Genomic DNA, 26,841 nt, shown 5'->3' with positions numbered 1-26,841 from the left:
GCTTCAAACGCAGCCTCTTTCCTGTCTTTGCATCAAGGAAATAGGCCGAGTTTCAGAGAACGAGGCTGCTCAGGGAGCACCAGCCTCCGCCCGCCCCTGCCCGCCCGGCCGCTGCCCGCTGCTGTGAAGGTGAGTGGCGTCTCCAGCCTCCTGCCTCTGTCCCGCCAGCACACCCACCCAGGGTCCTCGGGGGCCAGCGGTGGGGTGGGACCTCCTTACACCTGGCCTGGGCATGGGGGAGATTAGACAGCGGAGCCTTGAGGTGGGGCTTGGGCTTAGAGAAACCCCAGTTCTACGTCTAGAACCAGCTGGCTGTCAGCACTGGGGACCAGAGACCCTGCAGGGGTTTATCTTGTCACCCACCTGCACATCTCCAGGTAAGTCACCCGGAGGGAGCAGCAGCGGCCGCCGCCCCAGGGGGCCTGGGTCTGGTGGAGGAGGCCAGAGTCAGGAGGCCACTGGGAGAGCCAGGAGGGCTGTTGGTCCGGGCGGGGCGGGTGGTGTCGAGCTGTAAACGGAGGCAGACGGGGCTTGTGGCTCCCCTGAGGGGAGCAGCTCCGCTTCCACAGGCTCAGCCAGGCGGAGGGACTGGGGACACAGATGCTGCTCCGTCCCTGCGCCTGCTGGCTCGTCAGGGCGGCCTCCTTGGCTCCAGGAAGCAGAGAAACCTCCAGACAAAGCTCTGGCCCGGCCCCAGGAATGTGAGCCGGCTCAGCAGGGCTGTGCGCCTCAACACTAACGTGCCGACGAGCCCCCTGAGGACTCAGGGAGGCTCCAGTCACTGGTGGGCAGCCCAGCCGCAGGTGGGGCCCAGAGGGGCGAAGGAGCACATGTCGGGAATCCTGCTCCATCACTGTGCGTTCCTGGCAAGTAGCTTGGCCATTCTGAGCCCCGGCTTGTGCATCTGGTACATGCAGATGTAAACATTGGCACCTAGTAGGTGCTTGGCTCCTGACTGTCAGATGAGAGGCTGGGAAGGGGTCCCAGGCCAGGAAGGGGTCCCGGCAGGAACAGGGGTCGGGTCGTGTGGTGATCAACTCAAGATGATCTTCATTACTCTTGTTTCAGCCAGGGAAGCGGGCACACAGTAGGTGCTTAATAAAGCTCTGCTGAGAGATTAGGGTCAGGGACTCCGGGGTGGAAAGTCCTTGGGTGCCACCTGCCAAGGCAGAGCCTGTCCCTTTTCTCGCCTGTCCTCCAGCCCCTTGCATGCAGCCTGGGCAGGGACCTGGGCGGGAGGGCAGCCTGGCTGGTGTGTGGTGTACACTTGAGCTGGGAGGCCTACAGCCCAGTCCTGGCTCTGCCACCTACTGTGTGTGCTGGGTGACCTTGGGCAAGTCCCTCCACCTGTGTGCTTCAGGTCCCGAACCCACAAACCCTTCACTCACAGGGTTCTTGCAAGGATTAGGGGAGGGAATATGTGCAGGGTCCCTGGCACATAGTAGGTGTTAGAGAAGCATATAGAAGCCATAGTTGATCCTTGAACAATGTGGGGGCCAAGGGTGTTGAGCCTCTGCACAGTCAGAAGCCGAGTATAACTTTCATCCGCAGCCATCCCTCTGCGTCCCCGGGGGATGGGTTCTAGGACCCCGGAGGGCTCACGGCCCTTGTATAGAACGGCCTAGAACAGTGCATACAGTCGGCCCTGCACCCCGAAGATTCCCAACATGGATCAAAAACACTGCTTCCCGTTGCCGCTGGTCAAACACTGTACAGTTACTGAAGAAAGTCCGCATGTAGGTGGACCCACAGCTCAAACCAGTGTCACTCGGTGTCAGCGGGAACGTTAATGAGCGCTGTGGGCTCTGGGTGGTCTCTGGGCGGCATAGCTCCTGGGGCTCCAGCAGCCAGGCCTCTCCATGCGGACGCTCCTGCCACCCACAGTGCTCACGCAGGGTTCTCAACTGGAGCCGGTCTTGCTCCCAGCCGGGGACAGCCAGTGTCTGAGACCTTGCTCCTTGGGACCCGGCGGGGTGACTGGCATGTGGGGTGCACAGGCCCGAGTGCTGCTGAATGGCCTACAGTGCCCAGCACAGCACCATGCCTGCCAGGCTCTGTCCTCTGACTCAGCCTCCTTCCCCTCCGCTAGGCCTCTTCCTCTCCCTCCACAGAGCTTGGCACTCAGAGGGGAATGTCCTTGCTGAGGCCACACAGCCCAGGCAGCGGAGGTTGGGGAGGGGGAGGGTCTCATGGTATCGGCCGCTCAGCAGACACTTGGAGTGTGTGCTGGATGTGAGGACGCCCCGGCCCCCCTTACCCGGCCCCCCGTCCTCCTCCTGGGCCCTGACAGTCAAATGCAGCTCATGGTGCAGCCCCCCGGGCAGCCCGAGGCCTGTGGGACGTGGCCACCCCGGGCGCCCAGCTCGGCGCAGAGGACGCTGCCACCCTAACGGGCGGTCACTAGAGGGGTGGATGCCGGCTGCTGGTGAGGCCGGGTTCAAACCGACTGCTGCTGCGGACTGCGTGTTCTGAGAGCGACACTCAGCCCTCTGGGTCTGGGTTTCTTTAGCTGAGGAACGGTAATGGCAGTTTCCAGGGGACTTGGTTAAGGAGAGGGTTGGATTAAAGGGATGACGCTCCTAACAGGACAGTAAGTCCCTGGCCTAGCGGCTGTTGTTGTTGCCCAGGTGACAAACGTTTACTGGGAGGAAGCGGGGGCTGCAGTGGAAAGCAAGCCCTGCAGCTCTGCCTGGGGAGCTCAGCTGATGGGGGGCGGGGGGTGGTTGGGGGGAGGAGCAGGCAGTGGTCTCACCGGCCACCACAGGTCAGAGGCACAGAGAGGAGAAACCTACTAAGTAGGTCCGCACCTCCTGCTGGGGCGGGGGGGGGGGCACTGGTGGCCCCGGAAATGCCCTCTGCCCTCCCAGGAGCACGTGGCCTATGAACGTGGCACTTGTGACGTACACGCAGGCTTCAAACAGCCCCCTTTCCTGCCTGTGCATCAAGGAAACAGGCTGGGTTTCCGAGAAGCCCGCTGCTGGGTGGGCGACCTTTAGGTGCCGGTCCCTGCCCTGCCTGGCCGCTGCCCCGCTGCTGTGTCCAGGTGAGTGGCCTCCTTCAGCCTCCGCCTCATCCTGCCAGCACCGCCGCCCAGGGCCCTGGGAGGAGCACTCTGGGAGGAGGGACCATGGAGGGGACCTGCGGCCCAGGCCAGAAGGCTGTGAGCACTGTTCCCCGGGGTGGGGGCGGGGGGCGAGGAACAGCCTGTGCAGGATCCGGGTTGGCCCTCTCCCCTCCCACCAGGGTTAGTGGACGAAGCCTCCAGACCCATGTTCCCTCCTCTCTCCTCCGGAAGCCCCTCAGCCCCTGGCCTGCAGCGGCGTCTGCACCCATCACGGGGCTGCATGCCTTTCAGGTGCGCGCCGGTGGCTCTGCAACCAGATATTTATGGGGCACGTACCATGCCCCTTGCAGGTGTAGGTGCGGAACAAGGAGGTTCCACTCTCACCGTGCTTACGTCCGATCATATCGTAAGATGTGTCAGACGTATGTTGGCATATGGCGAAGGTCACCTGTCAGCAAGTTGACACCTGTAGCCCGTTTCCGGGGGTGAAGAGCAGCGAAGCTGGGTCAGGGGTGGGGACAGAGGGGAAAGCGATTGTGGAGAGGGAGTGCGGGAGGCCTCTGGGGGAGGGTGGTGTTTAGGCAGAGACCCGAGGAGTGAGGGGTCCTGGGCGTGAGGCTGAGGGAGCAGACAGGCCAAGGCCCTGAGGTGGGGCCTTCCCTGATTTGCTCAAGGACCCAAACAAGGGACATGAGACGCCCGTGTGGCTGGTGGGAGTGAGCGAGCCTGGAGGTGATGGGATGAGGATTTGGGCTCTGACCCTGAGCGAGCGGGAAGTCCTGGGGCGGTGAGAGGCAGCCGGTCCCGCGCCGGGTGCTCCGTGCTCCGTGCTCCGTGCTCCGTGAGCCTGCTCTCCTGGAGTCCCCCTCCCTTGGTGCTGGGCCCCTTTTCCAGGCGGGGTCTGGGGAGCTTCGCTCCCTGCTCAGGGCCACACCTGCTGCTGCGTGGTGGGCCCAGGACTCCGTGATGCAACTCGGACGCCTGGTGTCAGGAAAAAGGTCTGAAGGAGCCTATTGCCACCCACGGCACCATGCTGGTTGCTGTCCTCGTGACGCGTAACCAAGGTGGCATTTTGTTGACTGACAAATGCCGTGCTGCCTCGGTGGTGGGCACGGGGGCCCCACCATGGCCTGTGGACAAAGGAGCAAAAAGTGGCTTCAGGGGGGACTTGGGGTCATGGGCAGCGTAAGAGGAGTGTGGGCAGGGAGGGGCTGGGCCCTCACTGCATCGGGCCTTGGGCGGGGACCCTTCAGTGTCTGGCTGAGGGTGGCGTGTGGAGCCTGCAGGTGCAGCCTGGGTAGCCAAAGGGGGTTCCCGCAGAAGCCAGGGTGTGGAGAGGCTGGCCTGGGGGCTCAGTCCAGGGCCATGAGCCATGATTGGCCACCTTGTACCCTGGGCCACGGTGTCCCAGAGTGGGGAGCATTCTGTTTTATCCCAACTTCCCGTCACTGCCAATAGCCACGCCAGTGGCTGAGGGTGGTGTGTGGCATGGTGGTCCCGTCGGGCCACCCACTCCATTCCAGCAGGTCCAGGGATAGAGGAAGATTCCCTCTGCAGCCGGTCTCCCCGCTGGGCCCCGTGACGGGCATTCGATGGGGCTTGTGGTGCTCAGACATGGGGTGGGCCCGCTGCGCGGCCGTGGGACTAACCAAAGCCAAAGGGCCGGCCGCCTCTGAGCCTTTGCTGTGTGCTTTGTGTCTTGGAGTCCGCAGTAAGGGCCATCGTGGTGTCTGCCTTCCTGAGCCTGACATCTCCCAGCACAATGCTCTCCAAGGCCCTCTGTGCTGTTGCCAATGTCGAGATTTCATTCTTGACGGAATGCAATCAAGAATGGCCGAGTAACATCCCACTGCATACATGTGTGGCATCTTCTTTATCCATTTACCATCTATCGATGGACGCCCAGGTTGCTTCCGTATCTTGGCTATTGTAAGTAATGCTGCCATGAGTTGGGGTGCGGATGTCTTTTCAAGGTTTGTTTTTGTTTTCTTCAAATAAAAGCCCAGAAGTGGAACTGCTGGGTCCTACGTACGTAGTTCTAGTTTTAATTTTCTGAGGAAACGCCACACTGTTTCCCATAGCGGCTGCGTGGGAGCCTTGAATGTGCTCAGACGCCTTTCTAAGTGTACTTGACCCTTCTCTCCTTTGCAGTGTGTGGGGGTCAGGTGTCCCTGGAGCAGCTATCACTGAACCTGCCTTTGCCTCAAGGATGCTTGAGTGGAGGAACTTCAGGCAGATCTGTGTGCCAAGGGTCAAAGGTCTCCTCCTCACCGCACGGCCTGGCGGGTGTCCCTGGTCTCGGTGGAGCTGTGCACTCTGGGAAGGCAACGTTAGGCCCTCTGAACCCACAAGGAGCTCACATGCTCAAGGGGAGGCGGGCGGGTCCAGCCCCGGCAGGACTAGGTCGGGGAGAGTCCTGGTGGGTCCGCCCGGGTAAGCCATGGAGTCTGCGGGACACGCTCAGGACAGAAGCATCTGGTCCCGCTGCCCGAGAACTGGGCACACGGAGGCCACGGGCTGGCCCAGCGCCTCCGAAAGCTGGCGTGGCTATTGGCAGTGACGGGAAGTTGGGATAAAACAGAACGCTCTCCGCTCTGGGACACCGTGGCCCAGGGTCCGAGGTGGCCAGTCATGGCTCATGGCCCTGGACTGAGCCCCCGGGCCGGCCTCTCCGCACCCCGGCTTCTGCAGGAACCCCCTTTGGCTACCCAGGCTGCACCTGCGGCCGCGGCGCTCAGGGAGGAGCTTCTTAACTGTGTTGCCGACAGTTTCCTACCACAGCTTCCTGCCCAGAGACGAGATCCACTACCCCCACCCTCCTCACCGTCCCGGACGGCCCCCACCGCGCTGCCCTGTCCTGTGCCCCTGACTCTATGGGAGCAGCTGCATGAGTCTGTGAGGCAGGGCTGGCTGGGTTGGGAAGTGGAGAGGAGGGGGAGGTGGACCCAGCAGAGGGCACCGCACAGGTGCAAGTATGGAAGTGAACTTGAAGGAAGGCGACCAGCGCAGCCCGGCTGGAGCAGAGGGCGGGCTGAGGGGCTTAGTTAGAGTCAGTGAAGTAGGCAGGAGGGAGCCGCAGCTGGTTCTTGAGCGAGGGAGGCCTTGGGAAGGAATCGCCTAAAAGCAACTTGCTCAGTTCATGTGGGAAACAGACTGTGGGGTCCAACCAACCACAGGCACCGTGTGAGTTAGATGTGGATCTCAGTTTTATTAATAGAAACAGCAGGTAGAGATCAAAGGAGGTGATGGCAGCACAAACCAACTCAGCAGAGAGATCTGGACTGGGCAGGTGGGTGTGGCAGCGTGGTTAGCCACAGACAAGATGGCCCAAGTAAGGGGACCAGGGCTGCGAAGGGGAGAAAGGAGAAACCATCAGAGAGGGAGGAGGCAAGCCAGAGAGTCGTGGAGAGCCCAAGAGAGCCATGACGTCAGCAGGACGAGTCCCTAGTGCTTATACTCAGCGCCCAGTATCCAGGAGGCATAACTGTTTGCCCGGCGCCCTCCAGTGGTGACAGCAGTGCTCCCAGAGGCCAGCTTTTTGGGGGTGAGGGGCGGGTGGGGGTCAGACCCTGAGGCTGGGGGAAAGGGTCGGAGTCAAGAAGGGGAGCTCTCTGCTTCCTATTTTTAGTGCCTGGTGTGTCTGTACTTCCCAGCTCTTCTATCCCCCTTTAATTAAAAAATTAAGTTATAAATTACATACAGTAATCCACTCACTCTAGTGAGAAATTCTGTAGATCTGACAAGTGCATAGAGCTGAGAAACTACCATCTCAACCGAGAAATCCCCTCATGCCCGTTTGTAGTCAGTCCTGCCCCCGCCCCAGCCTCTGGTGTTCTCCAAGCATCCAGCCTTGAATGGAATCGGACAGTGGCCGTTTGGGGCCTGGCTTCTTCACTGGGCGTGGGCCTCTGAGGTTCATTCCTGTTGTTGGGTGTATCAGCATTCAGTTCCGTTGCATGGCTGAGTGGTATCCCAGTGTAGAGATGCTCCACTCTTTATCTGCTCGCTTGCCGAGAACATGCTAGTGGCTTCTGATTTGGGCAATTACGAGCAGACGGCTCTCCCGTTCCTGCGCAGGTTTTGTGCGAAGGCACGTTTCCGTTTCCCCCGGTCGGCTCCAGGAGCTCTCCTGGCTCCAGCTAAACCCTCTGGTGGAATGGCGGCTGTGTCTACAGCCCCTGGCTCATCGCCCCTCCAACCTGGCCCTCCCAACCCTGGTGTCAGAAACAACCTGGTTAGAAAGTCCCTTCTGGCCCCTCCCCCAGTCGCCCTGACCCAGGCCTCTCCTGAAATGACTCCCATTTCAGTAGGGCAGATCCTCCAATAACATGGTTTTTCGTTCAATGTTGTTTCGTTATAATATCGAAAAAAATGTATAGAAAAACATATTTTTGATTCTCAGCTGGGCTGCTGTCTGTAGGGGTTTTCTCCAGGGACTCGGGTTTCCTTCCACATCCCAAGATGAGCACATGAGAGGAATCAGTGAGTCTACAGCGTCCCAGGCTGAGTGAGTGTGTGTGTGAGTGTGCAAGGGTGCCCTGTCCAGGCTGGGTCCCTGGCACCTGAGAGAGAGGAAGGGAGGGAGAGTGAGATGCATTAATTGGTTGTTTCTTGTACGTGCCTTGACTGGGGGCTGAGCCCACAACCTTGGTGAATCGGGATGATACTCTAACCAACTGACCTACCTGGCCAGGGTCAACGTTTACTATTAGAAGAGTTTTGGGCCTTTATTTAGAAGTTTGGTAGTGTTTTTGTAGCCATAAATACGCCATATGAACTCTTGTTTATATCAATTAACCTATGGTAAAATTGGGTCCTTGTACATCATCTCACTTAAAGTGTAGCTTCCAAGAACCTGTTAATGACGTTACGTGAGGACTGACTGACCTTCCTCTCGGACCCAGTACCCACCCTTCCATGTCCCTGGACCCTCCGGGCGGGCGGGCAGCCTTTCTCAGTCCACAAGAGCTTTCTTTGTGCCACTGCGTACATGTGTGTCACTGAGAAAGGCACCCAGGCCCTGTTCCTGAACACAGCCTATGCCTTGGGGCCTTGCTGGGCCCACCTTAGTGAGAAATGAGCAGGAACTGCAGTGGGGAGACCATTTTTTCAACATTATCAGCGCATTCCCGCTGACCGGGAGCAGGCACACTCTGTCTTCCCTTTTAGTTGTCACACTGGAAGCAAGTGTCCTCACGGTCTACTTGGTGCCTCATTTTTGTGCTGTTTGTTGGTGATTTCAGTTTAACTGGCCCCCAAATGCTGTCTAGTGTTCCTCGGTGCAAGACGGCTGTGAGGATCCGTATGGAAAAATGCAAGTTACATGAGCTTAGGGGTGTAGTGCTATTGGCTGAGCGTTCAATGTTAATGAATCTACAATAGGAGGCGTCTTGCAAGGTCATGTACTGCTCCGCTAATGGAAATGTGACCAGAGGCTCGAAGGAACCCACCCCTGCATGTCCCCTGCAGCAGCGGTTCAGCCCCTGCTAATCCCTGTTTGCACGAACTACAGAACTGCTGTGAACAAGACTGCACCATCCAGCTGGCCAGCCCTCAGTCCCTGTTATTACTTGAACGGCCTTCAAAGGAAACTGCAGTCATAGTACCCACCTAAAAACTTCTGCACACAGATCACTAACCAGGGTTTAATATTTGATGGTTCTTTTTTACGGAGGGGTCCAAATTCAATGAAATGAACAAATCTTAAGGGTACCTTCTCAGAGTTTTAAGGAATTCAGAATCCTGTGGAATCCAGTGTCCAGCGTCATTACCCCAGGAAGTTGAAGGTAGATAATTTTAGGTTCTGGGGATGAATGAATGGTTCCAGGTGTGTGTGAGCCAGTGGGGGTGTCTGGGTCTCCGCACAAGGTCTCCAAAAAGTCGGAGGCGGATTTGGGACTCCCTGATGCTGGGGCTCCTCTCCAAGTTGAAGTGGGCTCCACGCGGTGGGCACGGATGCCCCAAGAGGTGACCTCTCTCCCACTGTATCCGGGCCCGTGGACGGAGCTCAGGAAGCAAAGCCGAGGCGCTGACATGCCTCCGATCTCGCTTGCACCCGCAGGGTTTGGCGAGGCGCTAGGGCGCGCAGTTGGCGCGGGGCAGCGGCGGCGATGCCGGACCCCGCTGCGCACCTGCCCTTCTTCTACGGCAGCATCTCGCGCGCCGAGGCCGAGGAGCACCTGAAGCTGGCGGGCATGGCCGACGGCCTCTTCCTGCTGCGCCAGTGCCTGCGCTCGCTGGGCGGCTACGTGCTCTCGCTGGTGCACGACGTGCGCTTCCACCACTTCTCCATCGAGCGCCAGCTCAACGGCACCTACGCCATCGCCGGCGGGAAGGCGCACTGCGGCCCCGCCGAGCTCTGCGAGTTCTACTCGCGCGACCCCGACGGGCTGCCCTGCAACCTGCGCAAGCCGTGCAACCGGCCGTCGGGGCTGGAGCCGCAGCCCGGGGTCTTCGACTGCCTGCGGGACGCCATGGTGCGCGACTACGTGCGCCAGACGTGGAAGCTGGAGGTGAGAGCGGCCGGGGGGCGGGGGGGGGGGCTCGGAGTGGGGAGAGGGGTCCCCTTCGCCAGCCTGCGGTTTGCCTTGTTGCGTCAGGTTTGGAGGCTGGAGGGCTGGGCCCCGCTGGGAGTGAGCCTCCGAGGCGGGGCCTGAACTGCGGGAGGGAAGGTGGAGGTAGCTCAGGACCGGGACCGGGCGAGGCTTGGGCGGAGTTGAGAGGAGGGTGGGTGCCCCGCCCTGGGTAGGGAAGGCCATGGGCGGTGGTCTTTGATCCCCTGCATTACGTCTGGGTGCTCGACTACCAGTGTCCGAGCTTCCAGCTGGAGGCCACTGGGGGCTCGGCCCTGGGTGGGCGGGGACAGGACGGAGGACGGGGAGCGGGGCTGTGCTCACCCGGTGTGCCTGGGGGTCAGGGAGGGATCTGAGGGGGAGGGTGGGGGAGATGGAAACGGGGTTCCTGGCCGCGTATTCCCGTCACTTGTAAGTGCCCTTGACCTCCGTTCCCCAGGGCGAGGCCCTGGAGCAGGCCATCCTCAGCCAGGCGCCCCAGGTGGAGAAGCTCATCGCCACCACGGCACACGAGCGGATGCCCTGGTACCACAGCAACCTGACGCGCGAGGAGGCCGAGCGCAAACTCTACGCGAGCTCGCAGACCGACGGCAAGTTCCTGTATGTGGGCCTGGGGCTGGGCTGGGGCTGGGCTGGGGCGGCTCAGTGTGCGGCGGGCCTTCGGTGGGAAGGAGCGGCGGTGTTCAGGTGTTCAGGCCCCGTAGCGGGACGCCTGGGCGGGATCCAGAGTCTGCTACTTGCCAGCTGGGATGTGTGGCAAGCAGGTGGGCTTCCTCTCCTTCGCTCAGCAAACAGTGACTGAATACCTACTGTGTGCCAGGCACTGAGGACATGGCAGTGAATAAAGCAGACAGAGCCCTGTCCTTGTGGAGCAGGGAGACAAAAAAGAGGAGCCAATAAATGCAAAGTGTGTCAGGAGGCGGGCAGTGCCGGCTGTCCAGGGGGGAGGGTGGGATTGGGTGGCCAGGAATGGCCTTCTCAGGGAGGTGAGCTGCGAGCTCTCTGGGAGAAGGTTCCTGGCAGGTGGAAATGCGAGTACAAAGACCAGGAGTTGCTGTAGCGGGACCTCAGAGAGCCCTGAGCAGCCCCCCACAGCCTAGCCACCATCACACCCCGAAGGAGCTGCAGTGTGCAGCCGGCCCCAGTCACCATCGCCATCGCCATCGCTGTCGCCGTCACCATCACTGCAACCATGAGCAGCAATGCCGAGACCCAGCAGGCAGCCCAGTCCCCATCATCACACGGCAACCGTGAGCAGCGAGGCAGCCGCCCCAGTCACCATCACCATCACCATCACCACAACCATCACCATCACCACAACCATCACCATCGCCATCACCATCACCATCACTATCACCACAACCATCACCGCAACCAGGAACAGCGAGGCCAAGACCCAGCAGGTGCCCACCGCCCCCACCCCAGCGCTGCCAACACCAAGCCCGGCACCAAGGGCAGCAGTGTAGGGAGCGGAGGCCGGGCCGGCCTCGCATCAGTGGTGCCTGCGGCGGGGACAAGAAGGTCGTGCACCGAAGGTTTTGGAACCAGTCACGCGGTTCAGTGTAAGAAATGGATATGGTTCCATCGACAGGAACGACACCAAGGCAGATGCGTTTGTACACCAGACTCCCATCAAGAAGAATAACCCCAGGAAGTCCCTTCGCAGTGTAGGCGCTGGAGGGCTGTGGCGTGTGATGCTGTTGAGGGAGAACAGGTGCGGAGGCAGCAGGTGGCACAGCCCAGGTGGAGTTCCAGGGCAAGGCCGTCACTGTGCGGCAGACCGTGGCCGTCATAGCCGCTCTCCACGTGGCAGGGCCCTCCCCACAATGAGCAGCAGGATTCCCAGAATGGTGAGAGGGGAAAGAATGAGGGGTCGGAGAGGCTCCCAAAGGCCAGGCCCGACAGCGCCGGCCCCCACCTTACCACACGCGGAACCCCTGTGGGCGCGTACCGCAGCATCCCAGCCCCCCTGCGCAGGGAGCAGGGGTGGAGGGTGCAGGAGAAGAAGGCAGACCAGTGAGGACATGTATGGGGCTATGGACCAGGATGCTGCAGGGCCCTCCTCTTCAAAGACAGCCTAGAGCAGTGGTTCTCAACCTTGGCTGCACATGAGAATCACCTGGGAATCTTTAAAATCCTGATTTCTGGGCCTCTTCCTCCGGAAATTCTGTTTCTTTGTTACTAATGTTGTGGCCCCACCCCATAACAAAGAAACAGAATTTCCGGAGGATGAGGCCCAGAAATCAGGATTTTAAAAAGATTCCCAGGTGATTCTCATGTGCAGCCAAGGTTGAGAACCACTGGCCTAGAGAGACGGCCGTGAAGAAGAGAAGGAAAATCAAGGAGGCGAGACCCAAGGTCAGCAGCCCCCTCAACGCCGGTGCCACTGCAACTTCCATTACCCACGCGCAGAAAGCCCTAAACCACAAGATGGCAGAGAGACAAAAGCAGCTGATCCAGCAGCTGAGAATTCGTCCACTCCCGAGGCTGAGCAGGGTGCGGGGAGGAGGGTGTGGGTGGGAGGGGCTCTGAGTAAAAGTGCTGGCTACCATCTCTACCATCAAGAAGAAATGAATATGAAATTCCAGCAATAAGAAATGAACAAGAGACTGGAGCTGAAGACCTTAAGTGCTCGCTTTTTGCCGTTGACCAGATAACTAGAAGGATGTGCGTTGTCTGTGCAGCAGGGGTTTTTATTATTTTTGTCTGAGGACATCTCTTTTTGATAATGACAATGTGTTTTTCATGGGAGAAAAAAGCCTGCTTTTTTTCAATATACCTTTTTTTAAAATATATTTTATTGATTTTTTTACAGAGAGGAAGGGAGAGGGATAGAGAGTTAGAAACATCAATGAGAGAGAAACATCGATCAGCTGCCTCCTGCACATCCCCTACTGGGGATGTGGCCGCAACCGAGGTACATGCCCTTGACCAGAATCGAACCCGGGACCCTTGAGTCCACAGGCCGACGCTCTATCCACTGAGCCAAACTAGTCAGGGCTCAATATACCTTTAAAGGTTTTAAAATTGTTTCCTATCTGGTCAAGCTGAGATTTTTAAAGAACCTCATTTTTAATTTGTAATAAAAGTTTACATCTTGATTTTTTCAAAACAGTTAACAAATTGCAAGCACCTGCTAATAAAGGTCTTAAATAATTAGAAAGAAAGAAAGAAAGAAAGAAAGAAAGAAAGAAAGAAAGAAAGAAAGAAAGAAAGAAAGAAAGAAAGAAAGAAAGAAAGGCTAGGAGGCGGATTCTTGGGAAGTTCACAAAACAGGAAGGAGCGGGAGTGCTTGGAAGGAAGTGAGGTCTAAGGGTCTCAGGACCTCATGAATTAATGTGTGTGAAGTAGGACAGTGTCTGGCATGTACTGAAAGTGCGCCAAGTGGTAGCTCTTACTGCATGTGCGTGAATGTGTGTCTGCCCATGTCTGAGTTACCGCTGAGCCTGTGGCTGTATTTGTTACTGTGAGAGAAGCTGTGCAGCTATTTAAATAACCCTGCTGGGTGTTTGAAAGCCCGCTGGCACTGCACTCTGGTCTGGACCAGGTCCCTTTGTATACAGCTGTTATCCAGATGTCAGCTGAGGTCACGCTGGCCGTGAGCGCCCTCTCTCCTGTGCCCTCAGGAAGTCCAGCGCCCTCCCCACCATGTCTGTGAGTTCTCCAGGCCTCCCTCCTCAGGCCGAGTCTCCTAGGGCTGTCCCTCTCCTGGGACCAGCCCACAGACCCTGGACCTCCCCACCGTGTGTGGTCTCTGCGTGGGCACCAGATTGCCTGCAGGTCTCCCACAGTGTGCTGGTTCCAACACAGGATGCTGTTGTCAGCTGATAAAATTAATTTTTTTACTCTAGCAGACTTCGGATAAAATTGCAGTAAAGTTTCTAAGGGAACTCTTTTTTTTTTTAATTAAATCTTTATTGTTCAGATTATTACAGTTGTTCCTCTTTTCCCCCCCCATAGCTCCCCTCCACCCGGTTCCCACCCCACCTCCGCCCTCACTGCCCCATCCCCCACTGTCCTCATCCATAGGTGCACGATTTTTGTTCAGTCTCTTCCCGCATCCCTCACACCCCTTTCCCCCACAAGAATAGTCAGTCCACTCCCTTTCTATGCCTGGATTCTATTATAATCACCAGTTTATTCTGTTCATCAGATTATTTATTCACTTGCTTTTTAGATTCACTTGTTGGTAGATGTGTATTTGTTGTTCATAATTTGTATCTTTACCTTTTTCTTCTTCTTCCTCTTCTTAAAGGATACCTTTCAGCATTTCATATAATACTGGTTTGGTGGTGATGAACTCCTTTAGCTTTTTCTTATCTGTGAAGCTCTTTATCTGACCTTCAATTCTGAATGATAGTTTTGCTGGATAAAGTAATCTTGGTTGTAGGTTCTTGGTATTCATCACTTTGAATATTTCTTGCCACTCCCTTCTGGCCTGCAAAGTTTTTGTTGAGAAATCAGCTGACAGTCGTATGGGTACTCCCTTGTAGGTAACTGACTGTCTTTCTCTTGCTGCTTTTATTTTTTTTTTATTTTTATTTTTTTAAATATATTTTATTGATTTTCCACAGAGAGGAAAGGAGAGAGACAGAGAGTTAGAAACATCGATGAGAGAGAGACATCGATCAGCTGCCTCCTGCACATCTCCCACTGGGGATGTGCCCGCAACCCAGGTACATGCCCCCGACCGGAATCGAACCTGGGACCTCTCAGTCCGCAGGCCGACGCTCTATCCACTGAGCCAAACCGGATTCGGCTCTTGCTGCTTTTAAGATTCTCTCTTTGTCTTTTGCCCTTGGCATTTTAATTATGATGTGTCTTGGTGTGGTCCTCTTTGGATTCCTTTTGTTTGGGGTTCTCTGCGCTTCCTGGACTTGTAAGTTTATTTCTTTCACCAGGTAGGGGAAGTTTTCTGTCATTACTTCTTCAAATAGGTTTTTAATATCTTGCTCTCTCTCTTCTTCTGGTACCCCTATAATTCGGATGTTGGTACGCTTGAAGTTGTGCCAGAGGCTCCTTACACTATCTTCATATTTTTGGATTATTTTTTCATTTTGCTTTTCTGGTTGAGTGTTTTTTGCTTCTTCGTATTTCAAATCGTTGACTTGATTCTTGTGATCCTCTAGTCTGCTGTTGGGAGTCTGTATAATATTCTTTATTTCAGTCAGTGTATGCTTAATTTCTAGTTGGTCCTTTATCACAACCTCAAGGGTCTCACTAGATTTCTTGAGGGTCTCATTAAGTTTATTGGTGGTTTCTAGAAAATTCTTGAAAAACCTTATATCCGTGGTTTTGAACTCTATATCCAGTAGTTTGCTTTCCTCCATTTCTGTCATTTGTGTTCTGTTTCTTTGTCTCTGCATTTTTTTTATGCTTCCCTGTGTTGATAGAGTGGCTTTCTGTGCTAGGTGTCCTATAGGGCCAAGTGGCTCAGCCTCCCCAGTTACCTGAGGTGGACACTCTTGGTGAACCGCCTTGTGGGCTTTGTGCACAGTCTTTTTGTAGTTAAGCCTTGATTGTTGTAGGTAACACTGGGAGGGATTGACCTCCAGGCCAATTGGCTGTGAGAATCAGCTGTGTCTGCAGTGGGAGAACTTCTGTGCTGGAGACACCCTTATGGGGCAAGACTTGCTTCAGTGGGGCTTTGGTGCTCACTGAGTTTGCCCCCTGAGTGTGTCCTTTATGGATCTGAGGAGCTGCAAACTGGATGGTCCCACTCTGACCACCGGGCACACTGGCTCCTGGATCTCTATGGAGGTGCTAATCTAGCCTCTGCCTGAGGCTATCCAGCAGGAGCCAGCTGTGAAGCAATGCAAGTTGCCCTGGAGTCTTGGGCAAGCTGAAGTTTGTTAGGTAATTATCAGATTGCAAAGGGCCAGGCCTTTCATATGCAAAAGCCTCCATGCATGGCTTGGGCTGGGCAGGGTCCCAGGGGATCAACAGGGCAGAACAAGCACCTATGGCTGCCCTCAGAGGCCCCCTTCTCAGTGTCCCGGCAATCGCTGCAAGCACCTCCAAGAGAAAGCTGCCCTCGAGTTCCGACTGATGCCAGACAGTCCAGTTTCTCCCGTATGAGTCTGGGTCCCCAGAGACTCGCCCGGAACTGGAGCTCAGAGCTTGAGACTCCCTCCCGATTGAAAATGACTACCGTGTCCTCAGCTGCCTGCCCTCTCCACGTGCGCCTCCGTACCTCTGTACTTTACTTCCACACTGCGCCTCCTCTGAGTCTCGGTATGCTTTTCTCTTTCCTTCTAGTTGTAGAATTTCCACTCAGCCAGACTTCCTGTGGTTCTGGATGATGTCCGTTCTGTCTTTTAGTTGTATTTTTGAAGTGGTTGTGTGAGGCAGCTATCTCCGGTGTTTACCTATGCCACCATCTTGGTTTTTTTTCCCCCGGAGGGAACTCTTGAATGCATGTTACAGGTAATGCAAGGAAGGCCTTAGAACAGTATCAGACAGGGCTGTTTTCTCAGGGAAACTGCACTTTGCATTTGTATCGGTTACTGTTTGCTATGTAACAAACTGCTCCAAGACCTACTGGCTCCAAACAACATTTTTAAAAATTGTCGCAATTCTGTGAGTCAGCTGAGCCGTTTTCTTTGAGGCTGGGACTGAATACGTTGGGATGGGCATGTCGTGTATCTGGCTATTGGCCCCATGTCCCCTGGGTGATGGGAGGCAGTGGCCGCAGTGCTGTCACTGTCCAGCAGGCTAGCCTGGGCTTATGCAGTGGTGGTGGCTGCAGGGTTCCCACGAATAGTCACAAAGGAAAAGTGACGACACACAGGCACTTTTAAAGACTCTGATTGAGTAATGTCATTGAGGTCCAATTGGCCAAAGCAAGTCATGTGGCCAAAACCAGAGTCACTGTGGGAGAAGGGACTACCCACAGGAGAGGAACGAAGGCAGCCAGTTTTGCAAAGACCACCACAGGATTGGAACGAGGAGGTCATATGGAGGGGATGGGCCTGTCGAACGTGGGTGTTTGGCGCTCCTTCTTCTCTCTTGGATTGCAAACTTGAGGGCAGAGCCCGCCCTGGTGCCTCCAGAGCGCCCTCTTCTAGTACGTGGTGAGGGCCGGTACTTGGCCAGGTGGCACCTGTCCTCACACGGACACTGCACCCTCCCATCTCAGGTGTGGTGCTTGCCAAGACGTTACCACCATTTGGTCGAACGTCTCAGGTACATGTGCCGGCTCCCAGGTGCCAGAGTGCCGCGGCTCTCTGGGAGGGTGACAGCTCCTCTGTTGGTGTGGCTGGTTTTTCCCCCTCATCTCGGCTTTGTCCTTTCTGACGTGTGATCTCCTTTCTTTGCATTTGCAGGCTAGGGCTTCCTTCCCTGGTTTCATCTCAATTCCGCTTTTCATCACCTCAGTTTCTGCCTCTCTTCTGTCTTGGTTTTTCTTTCTTTTTCTCTCCTCCCCTCTCTTCCCTTCCTCTTTCCCATATATGGACAATGATTGCACCATTCCAGTGGTGTTAAGTCTCCCCCAACCTTGGATTACCTAAGGCCCCCTGAAAGTATCAAAGGATTCTGGGGAGGTAAGGGGTGGAAGAACTGAGTAAAGTGTGCAGCAAGTAATCTTCTGAGCCCTCAGCTCAGCTTTAAAAAAAAAGTTGTTGGTTTTTGTTTGCTTTTTTTTAAGAGAGAGAGGAAGGGAGAGGGAAATAGAAACATCGATGTGAGAGCTAAACATTGACTGGCTGCCTCCTGCATGTCCCCCTGCTGGGGATCAAGCCCATGACCCAGGCATGTGCCCTAACCGGGAATCCAACCAGCACCCTTTTGTGCACAGGATGATGCCAACCAACGGAGCCACTCCAGCTAGGGCCCAGCTCAGCTTTGACTTGTTTCATACCTTAACCTTCCACGGAGGATGTTTGACAAAGAATTCCACTGCCCAAAGGGAAAGTTTGCAGAGGTTTTGCATGGACACAGCAGAGGTGATGACAGGCTTAGCCTTAACCAGTCTGTTGAGATAAGAGGCGTCTCAGGAGAACAGGGCCAATGGCTTTCAGCACCGAGTGGGTCTACCATGACGACAGACGCTTTGGAGAGCACGCTGGCTGGAAGGCTCAGAGGCAGGAGGACAGCTGGCCATGGAGGCTGAGGCTGGAGGAGGTCGCATCTGGGTGCAGTGGAGAGACTGGGGCTGGTGCTGAGGTGCAGAAGCAGCTGGAGTGGTGACGTTCTGAGGGACAGTGACTGATGCTGGGGAAATGTCCAGAGTCCGAAGCAGCTGGAGAGACAGGCAGGGTGTGCTTTGGCAGAAGCTGTCGTGGATTCCTCTTGTGGTTCCTCAGTCACTAACTGCTTTCTCAGCATGGAGAGAGTTAGGGGCTGGAGGTCAAAGCTGTAGGCACAGAACCTCACACAGGTGTGGAGGTCTCAGGGCCTGAGATCAGGATGTAGGGTGTGACAGAAAGATGCATCCACTCAGGCCTGCAGTTGAGACCAGGGCCACGCCCACCACTGACCACAGAGATGGTACCTAATGCTGTTTGCTGCCAAAGCTGGCTGCCTTTCTGCAGGATTGCAGCATTTGTGGTTGTGGTGATTCAATGTGAAAGCAAACTTGACCCCGGAGAAGGGCCATCAAGAGTATCTTGTTAAGTGATTCTTAACCTCTTCTGGATGGTCCCCTTCGGGAATCTGACAGGGGCTGGACCCCTCCCACACGTGCTCCCACAGTGTGGTCAGCGTGTGCAGGTGTGTGTAGGTAGACATGTTCTCACTGCACGAAGGCACCATCTTTGAGGGGCTCAAAATATCTTTATTTTGGCAAATTTCCAGCAGAGGACAATCAAGGGTCTCATTCTGTCACAGGTTGGTCTGTTACAACAACGGGTGGGTCTGTGGTGATGACAGAGTGACTTGTTCTGGTCTGTACAGAGGTGTCCCATGATCTAGCCCAGGGGTGGGCAAACTTTTTGACTCGAGGGCCACAATGGGTTCTCAAACAGGACCGGAGGGCCGGAACAAAAGCATGGATGGAGTGTTTGTGTGAACTAATATAAATTCAAAGTAAACATCATTACACAAAAGGGTACGGTCTTTTTTTTTTTTTTTTTTAGTTTTATTCATTTCCAACGGGCCAGGTCCGGCCCGCGGGCCGTAGTTTGCCCACGGCTGATCTAGAAACAGGGTTGTGCTTACCTTTGTTGCTCTACATGTGGACATGACTTTCCCTAAGAGAATGGTCCTGTCTACCTGTGTAGACCTGTGTGTCCCCTGTGAGTGGCTTTGTGTCTACCGTAGATGGCCAAAGAGCCCTCCATGGCTGGCCAAGAGTCCCTGTGGCTGAGTGAGTGTCCCCTGTGGGTGGCTGAGTGTCAGGCCATGCAAGGCTGAGTGGGTGCTGAGGGGGGCCCAGCATTTCTTTGGGAATGGTCACATGTCTGCCCTTGGATGATGGGGTGACACTGTGGTTCCCTCTCTGCTCTCTGACCAGTCTCGGCTCCCCCAGTCCCTGCTGCTTCTCCGTGAGGCTCTGGGGTGCCAAGCCCAGAGGGTGTGTTTGGGGGACCTGGGACCCAGCAGGGGGACACCACGACAGGAGCCCAGGTGGTTGTAGGGGTGACCTGCTCTCCTTGTCCCCACCAGGCTGAGGCCCCGGAAAGAGCAGGGCACGTACGCACTGTCTATGATCTATGGGAAAACCGTGTACCACTACCTCATCAGCCAGGACAAGGCCGGCAAGTACTGCATACCCGAGGGGACCAAGTTTGACACGCTCTGGCAGGTGAGCCGCCCGCCCCCCGGATGTGAGGGAGCAGCCATGGCGAGGCGCTCAGGCTCCTGGGAGGAAGGAGCCTGGCCCTGACGCCCGCCCCCTGCAGCTGGTGGAGTACCTGAAGCTGAAGGCGGACGGGCTCATCTACTGTCTGAAGGAGGCCTGCCCCAACGCCAGCGCCAGCGCCAGCGCAGGTACGCGGGACCACGGGGTGGGGCTCGGGAGACGCTGGCCCTCAGCCCCTCACCGCCCTTTCTGTTCCCTCAGGGGCCGCTGCTCCCACCCTCCCCGCCCACCCATCCACGTTCACCCATGTGAGTCAGCCAGCATCTCAGAGTTGGGGTCTCTGGGGCGGAGCTGGTATGGGGGCTATGGGTCCTGTTCCCAGGGCGAGGCTGGGGAATGGGAGGAGGTCCCCCATTACTGTCCCTGGGAGTCCTCAGAGGATATGGGTCTCATGAGGGGCTGGTGCCCTCAGCTTGGGCCCTACTAACCCTTGTGGCCCCATGACCTTTAGCCTCAGAGACGGATCGACACCCTCAACTCAGATGGATATACCCCTGAACCAGGTGAGCTGGCAGAGGCGGAGGTGTGTGATGGGTTTGGTGCCGGCTGGTGGCAGATCCCTGGCTGGCTCTGGGTGTGCTCAGGGAGACGGGGGCCTGTCCTGGCCCGTGGCAGTTGGCTTGGTTGGCCTTGTGCACACACTGTGCCATCTGCATGGGCACGCCCATCACGCCCACCTGTGCATGTACATGGGTGTGTGCAGTCATGCAGGGGAGAACCCGTGGCCATGCCTGGGTGCCCAGGGCACAGACACACATTCGTTAAGCACCTACTGTGTGCCAGTTACACTCTGAGCTCACTGTGCACATGAGCTCATTGGATCCTCCTGGCATACTATGGGAGGCGGTCACAGTAATTCTCAATATATAGACGAGCCAGGAGGGAGTAACTCTCCCAGGCCACACAGCAGGCAGTGGGGGGGCGAGACTGGACCCAGGCAGACAGGCTCCCGAGGCCACGCCCCTAAAACGCCCCACTGCTGATGCTCGTGTGTTGGACGTGTGGATGCAAGCCTCCCCATGTATGTGCTCAGAGAACATACATGGTTGTGTGTGCACACAGAGGCTCATCTGTGGAGCCCTTGTAAACATGGCTGCCTGGTGCCTACGGAGACGCGGGCAGGCACGGACGTAGGTGCATACATGTCAGTGCACACATAGGCACAGGTGTGCACATTCCAGCTGGCATACTAACGGTTACTCAGACAGACATGGGTGGGAGTGTACATGAGTGCATAAGTGTGAACACACAAGGGCACACATGCTTATATGTGCACAGTGATGCACGAGCCTTTGGGGTCCAGTTGAACGTGACTTCCCGGTGCACCCACAGATGGGACCAGGAGTGCACACATGTGCACACACACACGGACCCACGCGCCAGTACATGCTCTAGGCGGTACGCCCCTGTCCACGGTACATGCCTTGTGGGCGCTGAGGCTCCCTGCCCTCCCATCCCCTGCCCCCTCCCTCCTCTTGACTGGGAGTGCACGCCTGTGTGTGCCCAGCCCGCCTAGCGTCCCCAGAGAAGCCGCGGCCCCTGCCCATGGACACGAGCGTGTACGAGAGCCCCTACAGCGACCCCGAGGAGCTCAAGGACAAGAAACTCTTCCTGAAGCGCGACAACCTCCTTGTAGCTGACATCGAACTTGGTTGCGGCAACTTCGGCTCCGTGCGCCAGGGCGTCTACCGCATGCGCAAGTACGCCTGCTGGTGCAGGGGGCCGTCCCCTGCCTGCGGAGAGGGGGAGCCAGGAGGTGACATCAGTTTGCCTGGAAAACAGACCCTGGGGGAGGACCTCGCCCTTGGGGACAGCACCTGAGGGAGTGAGAAGCAGCGTGGGGCCGGGGAGGCTGGGCTGGGCTGCAGCTGCTGATCCCAGGGGAGCTGTAGAGGGGCCCCCTGAGCCCCTGCGTCCGCCCGCCATTGGAAGCAGGCTGCCCAGGGGGGAGTGTACCTATGAATGGAACTGCTCTTTGCAGTGAGGGGCAGTTCCGGGGAGGACTTGGCCGTGCACTGCCCCGCCCGTACTCCCGGCAGCCAGGGATGAGTGCCTGGGTCTGGAAGGGAGATCTGGGTGGCAAACCACAGCGTCCACTACACAGTCCAGGGAGAAGGAGGCTGGTGAGGGCCTGTGGGGCCGAGCAGGGCCGTGCTGACTCGTGTGTGCCTTGGCTTGGGCAGGAAGCAGATCGACGTGGCCATCAAGGTGCTGAAACACAGCACAGAGAAGGCGGACAAGGACGAGATGATGCGCGAGGCGCAGATCATGCACCAGCTGGACAACCCCTACATCGTGCGGCTCATCGGCGTCTGCCAGGCGGAGGCCCTGATGCTCATCATGGAGATGGCGGGCGGCGGGCCGCTGCACAAGTTCCTCACCGGGAAGAAGTGAGCGGGCTGCGGGCGCTGGGACGGGGGCCCATCCTGTCCACTCATGGGTGTGCTCCACTGTGAGCACACACTCACTCTGTATTACATTTTTGTTTATTGATTTTAGAGAGAGAGTAGAAGGGGGAGAGAGGGAGAGAAATTGATTTGTTGTTCCACTTATTCATGCATTCACTGGCTGACTTGTATGTATCCTGACCGGGGATCAAACCTGCAACCTTGGTGTATTGGGATGATGCTCTAACCAACTGAGCTACCCGGCCAGGGCTCACACTCATTCTATATGTTCATAGACACAGACGCGCAGCACACCCTGACACGCACACTCATACCTGCCCCCCGCACACCCTGACACGCACACTCATACCTGCCCCCCACACACCCTGACACGCACACTCATACCTGCCCCCCCCACATGCCCTGACACGCACAGTCATACCTGCCCCCCAGCACACCCTGACACGCACACTCATGCCCACAGGGCAGAGCCTGACCTCCATGCCTGATGGAGTCCCAGCTCTGCCTCTGACTGCTGTGACCCGAGCAGGCTCTTAACTTGTCTGGGTAGTTTCCTCGTCTGCACCGCAGTGGGGATCACAGTACTTCCTCCAGGGCCCTTGTGAGGATCAGATGAGTGGGTATTGATAAAGTGCTTAGCACGGTGCCCGCACTGCGTGTGAGGGCTGGTACTAGCTCCGAGGGCCGTAACTGTCGCCACCCCCGTTCTCTTGGCCCAGGTCATGACCCACAGGAAATGAGGTGGACTGTCTCTGACCTAAAGCAGGGTCAGCAAACTGCAGCCCATGGCTTGCTTTTGTCCTGCATGGTTTTGCATTTTTAAAGGGTTATAAACAAAAAAGCAAACACAGGGACACATGGCAGAGGCCACGTGCAGCCTGCTGAGGCCAGAACATTCCTGTCTACCGGCATTTACAGAAGAAAACGGCTGACCTCTGACCTAAGGAACTGCAGCTTCCTTTGTGCTCCCTCAGCCTCAGGCTTTTACTCTCAGTCTTTCACACTCACCACGGCAGGGGCCCGCCAGCCGTCCTGTCCTCGTGTCGGGCCGGCTCATGCATCCAGTCACTGCACAGGTGTTCAGGAAACCTCTGTGACGGGGACGATTACAGCCCTTGGGATTCATCAGTGGACAAAAGTGGCAAAGATCTTTGCCTGCATTCTGGTTGGAGAAGAGAGGCTTTGAATAATTACACAATAAAGTGCTGCGTATGTCGGGAGATAAGTACTATGGAAAAGGGGTCGGAGTGTCAGGCTGGGAGGAGAGCAGTGAGAAGGTGAGGTGTGTGCAAACAGGGGGGCAGCCGAGCACAGCTCTGGGGGAAGGGTTTTAGGCAGAGGGCACAGCCAGTGCCAAGGCGCTGAGGTGCCCCCAAGCTGGTGCTGTGGAGGAACAGTGAGGGGGCCTGTGGCTGGAACTGATGTGGGTGGGAAGGTGATGGGTCATATTTTGCAGGGCCCTGTGGGTGCGGGGAGGGCTTGAACTTTGACCTGAGTGAGATGGGAACCCCGCGTGGCTGTGAGCAGAGGAGGAGGACCTGGCTCTTCTGTGGGGAAGGCCCAGGAGGGCGAGGGCAGAAGGGACTGTTCCGGTCCAGTGAGTGAGGACGGAGGCTGGACCAGGTGCAGGAGCCACGGTGGGAGAAGCAGGAGGTGCTGGAGGGTCCTGAGGGCAGAGCTGATCGCTGGATGTTGGGTGGGAGAAAGAGCAGCTGAGGGCAGGCTTCTGGCTGGAGCGCATGAGAGGAAGGAGCTGCTGGGAGGGAGGGCCGCTGTGTGTGTGTGTGTGTGTGTGTGTGTGTGTGTGTGTGTGTGTGTGTGTGTGTGTAGCTTAGCTTTGTCCTTAACCATCTTTGAGATGCCCTCGGGCCCCAAGGGACCGTGGAGGGTGCAGACAAATGATTAGTTTGGGAATCGTAGCAGGTGGGTGACATTGACAACCTGGACCGCAGGAGGGCAGGGCTCCCCTGTGGCTCCCCGCTGTGTGCCCCGCCCCTGCCTGGCACAGACAGGTGCTCAGTGAGCATGAGCACGTGCCCAGCTGGGGCGGAGGCGCGGGCTTGGCCCCCCGGGGTGGGGGGGGGTGGGAGGGGGGGGGTGGGAGGAGCTCGGGCTGCCGCACCCGCTGACCCGGCCTCCCCGCCTCAGGGAGGAGATACCCGTGAGCAACGTGGCGGAGCTGCTGCACCAGGTGTCCATGGGGATGAAGTACCTGGAGGAGAAGAACTTCGTGCACCGCGACCTGGCGGCCCGCAACGTCCTGCTGGTGAACCGGCACTACGCCAAGATCAGCGACTTCGGCCTCTCCAAGGCGCTGGGCGCGGACGACAGCTACTACACCGTGAGCTGCCCTGGGCCATGGCGGGGAGCGGGGAGCGGGAAATATCTGTGAGGGGCGGGGTCTCCACGGGGGCGGGGTCCCCTCGGATGTGGGCGGGGTCTCCATGGGGGCGGGGTCCGCTCGGGTCGGGGGCGGGGTCTCCATGGGTGGGGGGCGGGTCCCCACACCGGCACCAGCAGCGTCTCCGCCCCCCAGGCACGCTCGGCAGGGAAGTGGCCCCTCAAGTGGTACGCGCCGGAGTGCATCAACTTCCGCAAGTTCTCCAGCCGCAGCGACGTCTGGAGCTATGGGGTCACCATGTGGGAGGCCTTCTCCTACGGCCAGAAGCCCTACAAGGCAGGCGGGCAGGGCAGGGGCGGGGGAGAGGCGGGGGGCCGGGTGCGAAGGCAGGAGCGGGGAGGGCTGGGTGCGAAGGCGGGGGGTGGGGGTGCGAAGGCAGGAGCGGGGAGGGCTGGGTGCGAAGGCGGGGGGTGGGGGTGCGAAGGCGGGGAGGGGGGAGGGGCTGGGTGCGAAGGCGGGGGTGGGGGTGCGAAGGTGGGGAGGGGAGAGGGCTGGGTGTGAAGGCGGGGGGTGGGGGTGCGGAGGCAGAGGCGGGGGAGGGGAGGGCTGGGTGCGAAGGGCTGGGTCGCAGGCGGGAGGGGCCTGGTTACTCAGCACGCACTTGGCTCTGCTCCAGCAGAAGATGAAGGGGCCCGAGGTCATGGCCTTCATCGAGCAGGGCAAGCGGATGGAGTGCCCGCCAGACTGTCCGGCCGAAATGTATGCGCTCATGAGCGACTGCTGGATCTACAAGTGAGTGCGGGCCGCGGGAGGGGCGGGCTGGCCGGACCGGGGCCTGGGCAGAGGTCCTGGGGCCCAGTCAGTCCAACAGAACTGTGGGGTGTCATCCACCCAGAGACCCGCTGCCTTTCCAACACGCAGGTGCTCTGCCTCTGTGGGCATCTCTCCAGCACCCTACACTGCCCCCCATCTGTGGACACCTAAGCCCCAGGCCCCACCAGCCAGCATTCAGCACACTGGTCCCCCAGAGCTCCCAGTCACCCCTCTGTTACCCCATGTGGTACCAGTTCTGACACGGGATGATGTTCTAGCATCTAACTTGTCAGCCCCCACCAGCCAGATAGGTCACCACTGAAGTACGCAAACACTCAGTATATCCACACCCCACTCTGTCTGGTCGAAGCTTAACACTTGAGTAACCCAACTCCGAATACCGTCAATATCCCAATTTCCCATCCAACAACAGGCAGCACGGATCCAAACAAGCGGTCACCCTACACTGATCATGCAAAGCGTGTACATTCCAGCACCTGTGCATTCCCAGCCGCCAGCGTCCAGTGCTCCACTGGCCAACACCTGTGACATTGATGCGCAGACACCCAGGCAATCCAATAAACAGACACCCCTCTTTATGGTAAATAAATAGCAAATGGTCAGCCTTCCCGTCAAACAGGTTAACCCGCCTCCACAGGAAACACCGAGACACCAACACCCAACACAGTGCCTGGACACGCCACACAGCACCATGAGTGCCCAGCACTCACCAGCCAACCCCCTCAGTACCCCAGCCTTCTGTTCCGTCATGGGCAGCATACTTGCACCCATATAAGTCCACCCTGGCCCCATATGCCCCGACCCTGGGCACGTCACATGCTCAGTACGCCAGCATTCAACAGCCCAGCTCCCTACGGTCAATAGTTGTCTTGCCGAACACTCAGTGGATTCATTTAATAAGTCTTTACTAGTTAACACCCAACATCCTGTGTGTCTGCAGCCCTTCTATCAGGCAACCCCAAATTCCAGGTCTCACACCTTAAAGACCCCTCTATCACCCAGTACTTCACCACCTCGACGCCCCAGGATTTTCTGAGCCCCCTGCATGCCCACCTCCAGCTGGACTTGGGTTCTGGCTGGTGGTCAGTGGCCTGGATCTGCCCCTCCCCCCACAGGTGGGAGGACCGCCCGGACTTCCTGACTGTGGAGCAGCGCATGCGGACCTACTACTACAGCTTGGCCAGCAAGGCTGAGGGCCCCCCGGAGAGTGAAAAGGGGGCCAAAGCTGCCAGTGCCTGAGCACCCCCGCCCAGGGCCTGCAGGCCCCTAGGCCCAGCCTTTCCTCTGTGCCTTCGGCCCCATCCCAGGATCCAGTGTGGCCGGGCCAGGCCAGCTCCTCCCCGCAGCTGGGCTGTGAGTGGGAAGCTGAGGCCGAGGCCCACACTGGTTAGGCATGTCCTACCTGGTCACCCATCCTTTCTGGCTGGCGGAGGAGGGATGCCCTGAGATGGGGGTGGGGTTGTGTAGCTTGGCCCTGGGCGGGTATGTACTGGGGGGCCCTGAGCCGAGGGGTGCTTACAACAAGGACCCTCCTTTCTCGCCCTGAAGGGGAGGACTCTGGGAGTCCTCAGGTGGCAAGACCTTAACCATGGAATAAATCAGCTTCTCTCTTGTCTGAGCTTCCTCATCTTTCTTGGGTGAGGGTGGGACAGGAGAGGGGGTGCAAGGGCGTGCTTGAGAACAACTTTCCTTGTGTGAGGCTGGCTTTCCCACTCCTGTGCCCTGGGAAGTCTTCATTCAAGTGAGGGGCTATTGGGGAAACCAAGGCAGGTAAGTGTGGGGCTGTGTGCACGCGGAGCCTCAGCGACGCTACCTCCGTG

The 26,841-nt window shown here is 57.5% G+C and overlaps 1 protein-coding gene and 1 pseudogene across 4 annotated transcripts; both read left to right on the top strand.

The window, feature by feature from the left end:
• Positions 1 to 26,634, top strand: LOC132213040 (tyrosine-protein kinase ZAP-70). 4 transcript variants are annotated; one of them, XM_059659037.1, is made up of 13 exons: positions 1 to 129; positions 9,126 to 9,576; positions 10,076 to 10,236; positions 19,243 to 19,381; positions 19,479 to 19,566; positions 19,640 to 19,686; positions 19,890 to 19,941; positions 20,946 to 21,138; positions 21,622 to 21,828; positions 23,995 to 24,187; positions 24,383 to 24,523; positions 24,867 to 24,979; positions 26,137 to 26,634. In XM_059659037.1, exons 2-13 carry the CDS (start codon positions 9,175 to 9,177, stop codon positions 26,258 to 26,260), a joined length of 1,860 nt encoding a protein of 619 aa, XP_059515020.1. In that variant the 5' UTR covers positions 1 to 129; positions 9,126 to 9,174; the 3' UTR covers positions 26,261 to 26,634. The 4 variants fall into 4 exon arrangements, with proteins under 4 accessions (XP_059515020.1, XP_059515023.1, XP_059515021.1 ...); XM_059659040.1 differs by lacking the exon at positions 1 to 129 and adding an exon at positions 316 to 377; XM_059659038.1 differs by lacking the exon at positions 1 to 129 and adding an exon at positions 2,918 to 3,043.
• LOC132213861 (Y-box-binding protein 1-like) lies at positions 10,764 to 18,990 on the top strand (annotated as a pseudogene).
• Positions 26,635 to 26,841: the final 207 nt, after the last annotated feature.

Source organism: Myotis daubentonii, chromosome 12, assembly GCF_963259705.1.
Source record: "Myotis daubentonii chromosome 12, mMyoDau2.1, whole genome shotgun sequence".
NCBI classification, from domain to species: domain Eukaryota; kingdom Metazoa; phylum Chordata; class Mammalia; order Chiroptera; family Vespertilionidae; genus Myotis; species Myotis daubentonii.
Note: the sequence above shows the minus strand (reverse complement) of the source record. Positions and strands in the feature narration are given on the sequence as shown.

Coding starts and splice junctions, on each gene's coding strand:
- LOC132213040 (XM_059659037.1), top strand. CDS start 9,175: ATGCCGGACCCCGCTGCGCACCTGCCCTTCTTCTACGGCAGCATCTCG. Junction 19,382..19,478: donor AGTTTGACACGCTCTGGCAG/GTGAGCCGCCCG, acceptor CGCCCCCTGCAG/CTGGTGGAGTACCTGAAGCT. Junction 21,139..21,621: donor GGCGTCTACCGCATGCGCAA/GTACGCCTGCTG, acceptor TGGCTTGGGCAG/GAAGCAGATCGACGTGGCCA.